General features: G+C 29.8%; 1 protein-coding gene across 1 annotated transcript; it reads right to left on the bottom strand.

Moving 5' to 3' along the window:
- Positions 1–435: 435 nt before the first annotated feature.
- LOC134721496 (protein O-glucosyltransferase 1-like) lies at positions 436–11761 on the bottom strand. Its single transcript, XM_063584556.1, has 10 exons — positions 11554–11761; positions 9062–9158; positions 8459–8596; positions 7889–8024; positions 6290–6411; positions 5781–5940; positions 4370–4428; positions 3357–3524; positions 2745–2801; positions 436–1786 (listed from the first exon to the last, which is right to left on the bottom strand). Exons 1-10 carry the CDS (start codon positions 11699–11701, stop codon positions 1654–1656), a joined length of 1218 nt encoding a protein of 405 aa, XP_063440626.1. The 5' UTR covers positions 11702–11761; the 3' UTR covers positions 436–1653.
- Positions 11762–11804: the final 43 nt, after the last annotated feature.

Here is an 11804-nt window from a genome sequence, read left to right as displayed (position 1 = left end):
TCCCAACAAATTCATTAAAAAACATAAATGTACTATGAATGAAATGACAATAGAGCAGCCTCAAGGTACAAATGTATAATAACAGAATTCTTCAGCTTCAATCAAATACTATGTCATGTGGATTTCAATAATTGTATTCAAATCAAAGTCCTTAAATGGAATGATCATATTTAATTTAGTGTTTTTCCATATACTGAAAATAAAACATGAATATCTACTGCACTTTTTGATATATAATGCAAAAAAAGGGGAGGCAAATCACATGATAAAATATGTACAAAGTTTCTGTAATGAAATGAAAATGAAAAGTTTTTATGCTGTTCAACATTTTGGCAGTTTCTATAAGATCAATATTGTACAGACAGAATTCCAAACATAATACATTTTTAATAAATCTATAATTTTTTTTCTTATTAAAAATTCTACAAAATTTCATATACAATGTATGAACTATATTTCTAATATAAATCTACCACAGATAAATCTATTTTAAGCATCAAACAAACAAACTTTTTTCAATGTTTATACACACAGGGTACTTAAAGTTGTAAAGAAAATAGCTTCATGCAATTTACCAAAAACTCAATAACAAAAATAATATTGCAAGTTTAACAGATCATGTTCTAAGAGATCTTTTTTTCAAATTATTCCTCAATGAATTTCATTTGTCATTTATCATTGGTGAAGTATAACAAATTGCTTTGTAAAAAACATGTGATAAAAACTGAAGAATAATGAAATATTACTCTATCAAATATATGTCTTTGTGATCCTCACACACATCAAGTATCCTGATCAGGAATCCAAAAAGAGATCAGAATCCTGGGCTTGAAGTCATAAAACTTTGCTCAGTGCTCGGAGCACAAAAATCGAAACTTGAAATCCAACATTTTGATTGGTTGATTTTGGAGTATGAGCACAAAAAACTGACTCGAAAGTTTTATGAACGCAATTAATGAAAAGTTTGAAACAAATGGGGAAATTAAATCTGGATCCCATGTATTCCAATGGAGCATAATTCCTCTATGAGAGTTGAACCAGAATTAAGTTACCCACTGTTACAAAGTGTTACAAATTTTCCACTAATTTCTCCTCAAAATAAAGATCCTTATGCAGGATCCTCACGGTCATTAAACTTTTAAGCATGACTTTTGTACTCAGACTCGAAAATCAACCAATCAAATTGCTGGATTTCATGTTTCGAGCATGTTTTTTGTGCTCCGAGCACAGAGCAAGTTTTATGCCTTCAAGGCCAGGATACATTAAGTATGCGTCATATTAAATGATTTTTGTAAGATTGTGATATATGCTGTTTGGTCCCAAAACTTAAATATACATATTTGTTTTGGGTCCCAAAACTTATAGATAACATTTGACTAACCCTGACAATTCAAGGTCAAAAACAGTAACTCAATACATGTACAAACATTATAGATATTCAAGAATGTGGCATAAATCATCGACAATTTTATGAAAATCCACTATACATTTTATATATAAATATGGCACCCAATTAATTCGTTCTATTGTAAAAAAAGAAAAAGCTACACATGCAGTCTTCATTTGAATTGTTTACAATAGTTATGTAAATTGCACTACAAAATTTGATATGAATTGAATTGAACTTTTTCAAGTTTCTAGCTTGATTCTTTTTCATTTGAATTGTCTATATTTTTCATTTCTTTGAGGTTTAAATTTTAAAAGTTTCCCATATTTTTTAAGCAGTTTTCCCCAGTAGCATGAGACATCTTCCATCCTTAAATGATCCATAATAAACTGCCTTCCTCTGGAATTAAAAAAATAAAATCAGTGATCAGTAATATTATAATACATATACATTTGTAATTAAAAAGGCAGATTTAGGGGGCAGGGTGCCCTACACCCATTATAGAACTACATATTTGGATATAGAATAGACGTTTTACGTGTCCTATTCAAAACATTGCCTGGATTTTTTTCACAGCAGTTTAATATTATCAAAGAATAAATGCAATAATTTAAAGGAATGAACGTTGAATGCTTGTAAATGTTGAACTCTCATACAGGAATGTTATAAAAGAACAGTTTTGTTTCAGTTAACACCTGTAAAACAAATTAAGTGTAACATACAACAATAACACTTCTAATGTCTGTTTGTTTGGTTCATACCTCAATATCAATATAATTGAATTTTATGCAATTGTCAAATCATTGAGAGGATTAGCTAGCTATAAAACCAGGTTGAATCCACCATTTCTACATTAAAGATGACATTTGTTATCCATTTGTTTGATGTGCTTTTGATTTTGCTATTTGATTAGAGAATTTCTGCTTTGAATTTTCCCTGGAGTTCAGTATTTTTGATATTTTACTTTTTTCTTACTTATAATTACTGTAAATTAAGAAATTATTGCGATGTTTTTATATTTGTGAAAAATGCAACAGGGTTATATTCGCATAATTTGAACTCGCATTCATTCGTTTTTTATTTAACAGTATTTTTAACAATAAAGCAAAAATTAAAATCGCATTTCAGTCTAAAATGTCAAAATCACAATAATAAATACACGCAATAATTTCTTAATTTACAGAACTAGTAAGCTAGTTGACAACTGTGCCATAGAATTTCTTTTGAAATTTAAAAGTGTTTCTGGATTCAGAAAGGTCTCATACCAACTCTTGGTTTATAACCCGAAAGCACTAAAAAATATACCTGTATTAAAATATTTATATATGTATCTGTATGTAAATTATATGTATTTTACCTTTCAGCTATATCTTTTACAACATCATCATTTTCTTTAGCAAAAACTAATAATTCTCTGAAATAAAAATAAATAAATAATTCACTATGGGTTTAAAATTTGCAGCAATCACACCAGAATTTACTATTTTTACTAAGGAGTATTGGTAAAGACCTATTCAGGTCCAAATTTCCAACACCATACAGTAAACCAAGTACATGGTGGTAAAGATAATAACATATGCCCTGTAATTATGGATCATCAAATATGACAAAACATGTGATTTTAATCATGCCGTTAAGAAAAATGGACACTTTACATGCTATATAAAGCCAACTATTCCAGGTAGTGAGTATTCTGATACTCCTTCCTAAATTGTTATGAGGTGAACCAAAAAAGTAATTAAAAGTGTTTGCCAATAAATCATTGAGAATTGTTTAAGATATAATCTTTTATAACAAAATCATATGGAAATTTGCAATAAACATTTCATGAGTTTAATGTATAAATTCATAGTACATTTTTGTACATAAGACAAAATTGGTTGTTTTCAATGAGAAATTGTACATTTTATCTATTTAGAGACATTAAGAGACAACAATGGCACTAATTAAATTAAACTACGTTACTTACCTAACGTCACTCAAATCTTTCTTTACTGGAATGTAATGAACCCAAGGTTTCATGGCAGGATAGAAAAACTCTAACCACTCCTCTCCCACGTGAAATACCACACTATTGCACAGAAATAAATGTTTCAATCGAAAACTAGCTGCAACTCCACGAAAGTTGAATAAATACCTGAAAAATATAATCAATTTTATCTTATTTCTAGCAATTCAAATTTATTTGTTGGACACTAAAAAGATAAAAGCTTATGTTTGTATTACTTTGAAGAATTTAATGCATAATATAAAATTTTGTGGGAAAACATGTTTTTTTAAAAAGATCAATTCAATCTTCATTTCACTAATTTAAATTAAAGAAATGACGGCTGTTTTATAAGAAGATAGGAGGGTGTCATCCAAAATTTGGGGAAGAAAAGGCTGAATCCTGAAATCCTGAAAAATAAAGACCCAATCCTGACATACGCAAAAAGGTCCTTCTGCCACTCTTATCAACCAATCAATTAACACATTGAAATAAAAATAAAGAGAGCCAGCTGACAAAAAGAAAGTTATATATAGTCTACTATTGTGCTTTCAAATGGTTACTGCAGAACACAATAGACAACTTTCGATGCATTTCCGTCAAAAACTCTGGTTTTAGTGAATGTCATTTGTGCGTTTAGGGGCGTCGTCACTTCCATTCCAATGTTGAGCGAGTGGTTGGAAAACTATAATTCTATATTGTACGAATTATTCAAAAAATTGAATTCTCAAAATGGACAATCAATACTGCTGTCATTAGGAAATTGTCAGTCAGTACCTACAGAGCAACCAATTTTTCTAGTTTATCCTGTACAATAACGATCACTTAGACTCTTGATAGATGAAATAGTGCAGGGATACAGGCGACCCCCACTATCTGATGAATGACGTCATAAAGGTGTGCATAATTGACGAGTTTTTGCCGGTGACGGATGAACTCGAAAGTGGTCTATTGAATTGTAAGAAAATACAAACTGTAGTGTTCCCTATACTCACTTATGATCACAATGGTCCTCTAATCGAATTTCTTCAGCTGGATCTTCTCCTAAAGTATCCTGCAGTTAAATATGAATAGTGACTGTACTATTTAGTACATTTTTGTATAAGAAAATCATGAGAAAACAAAATAACAGGAGATATGTTTTTCCAATATTTCTTTTCTGCAAGGATTTTATCTTCCAAAACAAACTTCATGAAGTTACCGTACGGAAAACCACCTTGAATAAAACTTATTGGCTCGTTTAATTTTCAAAAAAAAATATACAAAATTTTTACTTTGACCCTTTAAAGGGGCACTAGCTGCTAAGTAAATATGAAGTTATTCTGTTCAAATGTAACTTAGAAAAGTGTGATGGAAATTTTGTTGGAAGAAATGACAAGTGGAGTACAGACATGGGGTAATTGAAATATGTAATTGTAATTGACTGTAATTAATTACAATTTATCATGTAATTGAATGTAATGTGTAATTGAGCATTTTTTCAATTACATGTAATTGAATGTAATTAATTACATAGCCAAAATTGCCTGTAATTAATAAACATATTATGCCATCACTCCAAGAGTTAGGGCTTTGTTCATACTCCACTGGAGTATGAACAAAGCCCTAACTCTTGGTGTTCATACTCCACTGGAGTATGAACAAAGCCCTAACTCTTGGAGTGATGGCATAATATGTTTATTTTTGAAATTTTCCATAAAATTTCTTTAAAATGTAGGCAATAAATCTCTCAATACAATACAATTACCTATTTCAATTATATTTCCAAGGGTCATAACTCCTATAAAATTAGTTGATCTGTTTTGAAAATGGAACTTATCAAAGATCAACCTTTTAATATAAATTTCATTAAAATCTTACAAGAAATAAATGCATATGAGTGCCTGCAATGAATTTTCCATAGAATTCACATTTTAAAGGGACATAATTCATGGAAATATAATTGATTAGCACTGATTATTAACTTGTCCAATACATTAATTACAAATGTAGTTTGAGAGCACTTAAAAATGCAATTTTCAATAAAATTTACATTTCCGAGGGGCATAACTCCTTTAAATAGTCTGATTTAAACATATTTTCATAAAAAAAATTCAAAAAAAACCCTGGCAAGAATTATTTGTGTGAGAGCAATTACAAGATCTAGACTACAAGACAACTGCAAATATGCTCAGGGAATCAAAACATCCATGCTAAACAGAGCAAACATTATTTACTATCATCTACATATTGATGTTATAAGAAGAATTAAATCTAGCTAAAATCAAACTGACATTTTGTTCATACTTTAGGGGTTAGGAATGATTTCTAGTGCTTATGTATAGCTTTGTATCTACAGATAGTTATAAAAACAACTGTATTAGCTTTGAAATCTTAAAATTAACACTTTTTTTAAACATCACGTACAGCTTTGCTCCTCCATGACTGGTTCTTTGTATATTTAGCATCAACTAGATCTGGTTCCTTACGAGACAGCAGTACCAAAGGATCTCTCTCTGAACTTGTCCTCGATCCTCTAAAGTAGCCTCTATCATACTTTTTATCCCATGGCCATTTCTCTGCTGCTCTGTGATAAAGAATTAATAAGAAATGGATGAATTAAAGAAACTAAGGGAACAAGATCAAAATGCAACTTCTATGAATATATACTGGTATCTATAATACATGTAATAGAATAATGATAAAGTTGTCCTCCCAAAAAAAGGGAGAAAATAATAGGTCGTGTAGGTCTTTCATGCATGACATAAAGGATATTTAAAAGATTTTTTCTTCTTTATTGTGGTATAAAAAAGAAATCTTCCCATCACTTTCATCTCTTAAAGACTATTTTTATTAAATGTGATCTAAAACTTGGTCATATTCCCCCTGTTTTTATAAAAATCAAGTTTAAATGTAGCTATTTCTAAACTAGTTACTTTGGTATTATAACTCTCTGTTCATCCCATCTCCCTAAACCAGTAGGATAGATAGGCCAGACAGCTGGGCCACCTTCCCAAAAAGTCCATGCTGGATACATTATGTCCCAATTCTCATAGTCCTAAAAAATAAATCAAATTTTAGATAGAAAAAACTAATTTTTCAACCATCACAAGACAGTTCCTGCATATATAATTTGAAGATAGGGATAAATTATATCAGAGCAAAATTAGGGTGGATTGAGATGAAAGTGTCAGGTGAATAACATATAAGTAAAGTAAATACTGCCAACATTGATGTTGTATCTTAGTAGTATACAAAGAATTGTACAATATTACAGTATATTTCTGTTACTCTATCAAGAAGCATAAAGATATGTTTTTAGGAAGTTTGATTGTCATGTTTTGGAATTTTGTCAGATTTACGGAATCTTCGGGTTTTATCCATTTGAATGCCTTAAAAAAATTGCCCATTGACCCCCATTTTTTTTTTTAATAAATCTATTACATGTATTACATCTATCATTATAAGTCATCTGTAAAAGTCTTATAAAATCGTTGTTATTTTTTAATAGTTTTTGAGAACTTACACTTGTCAATGATTAAGCTATGAAAAATCAAGAGAAAACATTTTCCCGCCAAAAGTTCAATAGCTTATATCTCGAAAACAAGCACATTGACCTATACTTTATAATTGCTCTTTTGGTTCCTTTATTGATCAACTATCAATATAAACTAGCGTTATGAAAAGCTTGTTATTTTAAAACTGAGTAGCTAACTTTCTTAACATGATGTAATTACAGGTTGAGTTGTTACACTTGGCTGCAACTTAGGAGGGGTAAATTGTTAATTTTCTATTTCAACTAACGAAGTGTTGAATCAAGTAAGACATAAAGAATTTAATATTTCAAAAGTATAGCAGTCAGTTTAACAAGTTGAGTTCGGCTGATTTGTGAAGAAATTTGTTATAGTACAATTCTGACATGTTGACAAAGGGGAAGTTACTCTTTCTTAATTTGTGTCAATAGGTCCGAGACCACAATTGTCGTCCCTTGATTTTCATTGTTAACGAGTATAGTCCTTTGTGTTGACAGTGGGTTACTCGCCATTAATTTTTATTCCCCTTCCAAATTAATTTCTCCGAGTTTAATGACTCAAATTGCAAGAAGGGGGTGAAATTACACTGTCAAAAAGAAAGTAGTGATTTGGTCCAGCTGAAAAAGGTTGAAAGTTAGCACTTTGGAAGCTGTTAAAAGATTTCAAGACACCCAAAACAGTTAGAGCCGATGAATTTTTCTATAATTTTGATATAATTTGTCCCGAAAGTAGTGTAACACACTGTAAAATTTCATTTAGAAAGCGCAGGTTGGATTTTTTTAATTTTCATTTGTTCTAAAAGAAATGCACTACGAAATAATTGTGGTCTCGGACCAATATTGAAACCTTTTTATTTATGATTTTTGTAGCAGTATCAAATCACTCCTATAACATCACATAATGTATGTGAAAATGTTTCAGTATGAACAAAAAATAATTAAACTTCATAGTTGATACAGAAAATTAGCAGTAAAGTTCTGGTTTAATGACCAATATTCTTACCACTTTACTAAATGAGAAAACTGGAATTGGACTTTGGAACTTGACTGACTGAGGCCAATCTCTGACATTAATATACATCTCCATGTCTGGTAGCTTCTTAATTATCTCTAATATAAAATGTTCAACACCACTACATCTGCAAAAAAAAATCAAAGTATTGTTCAAAAAATTATTTGTATTGTATAAACAGTTGTGAATTGCTCAATAACAAAATTTAGGTAAAAAATAAACCAATTCTTACTTTTCTCATTGGCACTCATACCACATCTTCTTATATCTATTTACCCATGTTTACCACTGTATTAAATAATACAAATTTTTCATTTTCCATATCTCCTTTTCTCTTTGATTTTTTTTAGGTACATATACTGCCAAAAAGTGTCAAGGGTCTTCGTCTCTACAATTTAGCATCACCAGCAGCTGTTGCTTCAAAAAGAAATAATTTGAGCAGCATGTAAATGTCCTATATAACTTTTCCCAAAAAATATAGGCCCTTTAAATCAACAATACAATTTTTTTAAAGAAAGTGGATGATATTGAGGTTATTCATCATTAGAAAGGTATACATACCTTGCTGGAAACATGCAATCATCTTCTCTATACAGTTTATGATTTATTATTTGGTAATGCGTTCCTTTTCCATTTGCTTTGTCAAACTGTTCTTTAGATATACCTTCTTTCCATACAGCTAAGTCTGAATCAATAACACTGTTTAAAGCAAAACAAACATGTTAGCATGAAAAGCTTAAATATCAGAAAATACCCCATTTTATAAAAAAATATATATTTAAAAGTACATCTAGCAATCTTATTATCATATATGAATTTGATGAAATACAGAACTATTGCTACAAAGAGTATTGTATTATTTTGTCTGTATTTTTCTTTTTTTAGCCAGAACGTTGTCAGGTTGTCAGTTTATTTTTAATCTATGAGTATGAATGTCCCTCTAGTATTTTTCACTCCTCTTTTATGTTATAATATATTTGAAAATTAAATTTATTATGCATTTACTACTGTGATTTTTAATGTTCCTTTTACAGAAAAAAAACAACCTACATCATATTCTGTAGGGAAAGATATTACTGGAAATAATCAGCAGCCTTCTTTGATATCTAATTCAAATTTTTCAACCTTAACAAGTGTTGTATTCTTTTTTTTTTTATTGTTTACCTTTCATAACAGGAACAGTCATTTTGATTACAATCTTTATACTCTTTAACAGCTTTCTTGATATTCTTTAAATATTTCTGCCACTTTTTATTTTCAGCTATAAAACATGTTTTAACATTTAAAGAAATATCATATATATATACAATCAAATTTCTGTATCAATAACTTGTCAAAGTCAAAGTACTTGTAAGTTCTGAAGGGTAAAGATTGCTTTAATTTATCAATGAGTGATTTTAAATATTGCAATGTATAAAGCATTGGTTGTAGTTAATACAATGGCAATTCTGGACAAAGGAAGATAACTCCAATTTTTAAAGATGACTAAAAATGACATCATCAATATTTTTAGAACAGATATTAGAATCCTGTACCTTTCTAAAATTAAGTTATTTTCTTGACAAGTAAAACATACTTTTGTGACTTGAATATCTAACATGTCTAAGCATATATTTCATTGATAAATTTCTGTAAATGTTGATGGATTGGATGTACAGAATGTTATGTATGATCAATGTACTTTAGTTTTTGTGTAACATGTCGTGTAACAAAGGAAGTGATTGATTGATTGTTGGTTGCTTTACGCCTCATTAGCACAAAAAGGCTATATCGCAGGTAGTGATGAGCCTTGGAACATTTAGATATCGAGTCAGAACCATAAGATTTGCTTGCATTTCATGCAATCTTTACCGAAAAAACTTCAGTTAAGCATGTTAAGAGAGCAATTATTATATGAATGCAAGGATACAGATTAGTTGTTAATAAATTTCCATCCTTGGTAACAATATTTGCATTTTCAAAGATTATAATTCAGATAATTTTTTAACTGCTTGTAAATTATTTTATACATAATCCTCTCCATGTAAAGTGCTGTTTTTTTTTCAAATTTACAGAGAAAACCAAGTGAAATACAAAAAAAAAAAGAAAAAAAAAAGAAAAACCATTAAGGCCCCTTATGCCACCAAGTAAATCTGACACTGAAACTTATCAATTAGAGTACATTGTACTATAAAACATTCCATCTTTTTGATAATTTCAAATTATCACAAGACTTTAAGTGCATGTACTAGCTGGTTTGTTTTTTTCATTTTATTTATGATAAACTATTTAACTAAGACTTATGTACATTGATGTTCAAAAATGTAACTGTAATGTTATTTGAAAAGTGTGCTGGTAATGTAATGGTAATGTAATGGTAATGAAATGGTAATGTACTGGTAATGTAATGGTAATGTAATGGTAATGTAATGGTAATGTAATGGTAATGTAATGGTAATGTAATGGTAATGTAATGGTAATGTAATGGTAATGTAATGGTAATGTAATGGTAATGTAATGGTAATGTAATGGTAATGTAATGGTAATGGTAATGTAATGGTAATGGTAATGGTAATGGTAATGGTAATGTAATGGTCATGTAATGGTCATGTAATGGTCATGTAATGGTCATGTAATGGTCATGTAATGGTCATGTAATGGTCATGTAATGGTCATGTAATGGTCATGTAATGGTCATGTAATGGTCATGTAATGGTCATGTAATGGTCATGTAATCAATTACAATGGCAATGTAATTGTAATTGTAATGTAATGGATAACATTGGCAATATAATTAGTATGTAATCAATTGCACTGGTAATGTAATTGTAATGTAATCAATTACTCTCAATGTAATTGGGTTTTTTAAGTACACTGGCAAAGTTATTAAAATTTAATTAATTACACTGATTATGTTATTGCAATGTATTAATCAATTACAATGACTATGTCATTGAAATGTAACTAATTTAATACATATCAAAATTAATGTATAATTGTAATTTAATTGAACATCATGTATGTATTTTATATGTTAATAATACATGTAACTATACTCTGGGAACAGTATATCTAAATATGTTCCTGCTATACTATATGGCATGAAATTGACATGAGGCTGCTATCTATAGACCAAAAGGATATAGATACCTCCAAGTACAGTTTAATTAATTGAATGCATCTGACAACAATAGTGATGGGGGATATGACCTTAATTAGGATTCTGGGATCAGGTGTTTTTAAGCTGGGGATTTTGGGATTGACCCTTTCGGGTCCGAGAAATCTATTAATTTTTAAATTTTGGGATGTCAGGATTTAAATTTATCTCAATTCGAGACCTTTGGATTTCATGTTTTTATACCAGGGATTTCAGGATCAGGACCCTTCCTACCCCCTAATAGTACAGGTGCTGAAAACAACTTTCAATGACACGATAAATTAGTTTGTACTTTCGATGGAGGGCTACTCATCATATAATGTATATATCTAAGTAACATTTTTATCGTTAGGATAAATGAATTTGTGTTTTGATGGAGATGATGTACTATTTTATTGGAGGAAGTTTTGTTTCAGTTCCAGTTAGACTACAGCTGAGACTAGTATAATAGTCCCAGACTACAGCTTGTTTTCAATGTTGACGTGTAAATGCACTTATGAAATTGATCTAATATAACTACTTTTAGTATATTTAGTCTTTTCGTGATCTTCTGTAGGTTTAGATTCACATTTCCCATCCGTATCTGTTCCGCAAGACTCTTCCTTACATAATGACAAGCCGCAAATAACTAGATAAATAAAAAAATATCTTATAATAGCAAAATGCATGTTGACATATATATCAAACTGGATTCAAGTTTGACTGGTCCCGCCTGCGGTAATAATAAAATCTGGTACACTTGACTTTCTGTTGGATACCAGTTGTCTGCGT

This window comes from Mytilus trossulus, chromosome 1 (genome assembly GCF_036588685.1).
Source record: "Mytilus trossulus isolate FHL-02 chromosome 1, PNRI_Mtr1.1.1.hap1, whole genome shotgun sequence".
NCBI lineage: Eukaryota > Metazoa > Mollusca > Bivalvia > Mytilida > Mytilidae > Mytilus > Mytilus trossulus.
Note: the sequence above shows the minus strand (reverse complement) of the source record. Positions and strands in the feature narration are given on the sequence as shown.

Bases quoted from the DNA above. Each gene is read 5' to 3' on its own strand.
- LOC134721496 (XM_063584556.1), bottom strand. From the start codon at position 11,701: ATGCATTTTGCTATTATAAGATATTTTTTTATTTATCTAGTTATTTGC. The intron at 9,159-11,553 runs GTAGTTATATTA...CATGTTTTATAG, and splicing joins AAAGACTAAATATACTAAAA to CTGAAAATAAAAAGTGGCAG. The intron at 1,787-2,744 runs GTAAAATACATA...TTTTAATTCCAG, and splicing joins GTAAAAGATATAGCTGAAAG to AGGAAGGCAGTTTATTATGG.